Source organism: Athene cunicularia (genome assembly GCF_003259725.1).
Source record: "Athene cunicularia isolate RWA chromosome 7 unlocalized genomic scaffold, athCun1 chr7_part1, whole genome shotgun sequence".
Taxonomy (NCBI): Eukaryota; Metazoa; Chordata; class Aves; order Strigiformes; family Strigidae; genus Athene; species Athene cunicularia.
The window spans coordinates 13,766,039-13,767,835 of record NW_020799107.1 but is presented as its reverse complement, the minus strand read 5'-3'; the positions used below and the strand labels follow the sequence as shown (position 1 = coordinate 13,767,835).

General features: G+C 57.4%; 1 protein-coding gene across 1 annotated transcript; it reads left to right on the top strand.

Moving 5' to 3' along the window:
* Positions 1-37: 37 nt before the first annotated feature.
* HOXD3 (homeobox D3) lies at positions 38-953 on the top strand (the record flags this gene model as incomplete). Its single annotated transcript, XM_026852434.1, has 1 exon — positions 38-953. A coding segment is annotated over one exon (786 nt), but the record flags the coding sequence as incomplete, so codon positions are not given.
* Between the last annotated feature and the right edge of the window lie 844 nt (positions 954-1,797).

The following is a 1,797-nucleotide window of genomic DNA, read 5'->3' as shown; positions in this document are numbered from 1 at the left end:
GGCTCCGGGGAACCCCGGGGTGGGGGGGCTTTCGGGGGGGACCAACGGCTCTCTGTGCCTCTTCCCCGCAGGAGAGAGCTGCGAGGACAAGAGCCCGCCCGGGCCGGCCTCCAAGCGTGTGCGCACAGCCTACACCAGCGCGCAGCTGGTGGAGCTGGAGAAGGAGTTCCACTTCAACCGCTACCTGTGCCGGCCGCGCCGGGTGGAGATGGCCAACCTGCTGAACCTGACGGAGCGGCAGATCAAGATCTGGTTCCAGAACCGCCGGATGAAGTACAAAAAGGACCAGAAAGCCAAAGGCATCATGCACTCCCCCGTCGGACAGTCCCCGGACCGCAGCCCCCCCCTGAGCGGCCCAAACCACGTCGGCTACTCCAGCCAGCTCCCCAGCGTCAACAGCCTCGGCTACGACGCGCCCTCGCCCACCTCCTTCGCCAAGCCCCAGCAGAGCATGTACGGGCTGGCCGCCTACACGGCGCCGCTCAGCAGCTGCCTGCCGCAACAGAAGCGCTACGCGGGCGCGGAGTACGACCCCCACCCCATGCAGAGCGGCGGCGGCGGCTTCGCCAACCCCAGCCTGCAGGGCAGCCCGGTCTACGTGGGGGGCAACTTCGTGGACTCGATGCCGGCCTCGGGCCCCATGTTCAACCTGGGGCACCTGCAGCACCCCTCCTCCGCCAGCGTGGACTACAGCTGCGCCGCCCAGATCCCCGGCGGCCACCACCACGGACCTTGCGACCCCCACCCCACCTACACGGACCTCTCCTCCCACCACACCTCTCAGGGACGGATGCAGGAGGCGCCCAAGCTCACGCATCTGTAGCGGGGCGGCGGCCGGCGGGGCCCGCTCCCCTCTCCATTACCTCACTTTTCTGACGGGACAGTGTTACTTTGCTCTCGAGTGCCAACAGTGTTAGTGGATTTGTCTCCCCTAGCAGCCCCCCTCTTTCTTTCTTCCGCAGCCCCGGGTAGGTCCGCGAGCGGGAGCCTTCCTCTTAGAGCTGTGTTAAGCATGACAGTGCAATATCCCGCAGACCGAGGGACTGATAAGCTGGTAATGATGTACTTGAAGGTAAGTCTTAGAGATGCCGTAGTGTTAGCAGCGCGTCATGCTGAGGTGTGTTAGACCAGCCGTGGGCGGTGGGAACTCGCCCGCGCGTGAGCTTGTTTCAGAGAAGTTAATTTATGAATTCTTCCGTGACGTAAGGATCGCATCGGACTAAATGATATGTATTTATTATTTTAAGCGAGACATTTTTGTATCACTGATTATTTATCCTCGTCTTAATGTATTTATGTGGGTATTTGTAGAGTTTCTTCACCGATGCTTCGGGAGAGCGATTCAGGTCCGTGGTGACTTACATTTCACCTATTTAGTATATTCGGTCTGAGCTAGTTGAGAGAGTAGTCTTGAACAGTTGTAACAGTGGCTGATGTTTGTAGTTTATGTAAGGATTAATTAAGACAGCAAGTCGTAAGTCATTAATAGAGTAAAACAAACTGTGGCATCGCACAGAGAGCCGTTACACTTAAAAAAAAAATCGAAAGTATTTTTAAAGTATTTATTTCTAAGCGGCTGGCCCCACGCGAGCACCTCGGTGGCTTGGCTGGCAGCTGGCTCGGCCGGGTGAAGCCACCCGTTCGTTGGAAGCGCCACCACTTTGAGGAGCCGATCCACAAAGCGGGGCGCTTGGCCATCTTGTTCGAGATCAAATCCTGCATACAAAAACCTCGGTGAGGTTAACGGTTATTTATTGACTGGGTATCTATCGCACATATTATTATTTCGGTGGGCTA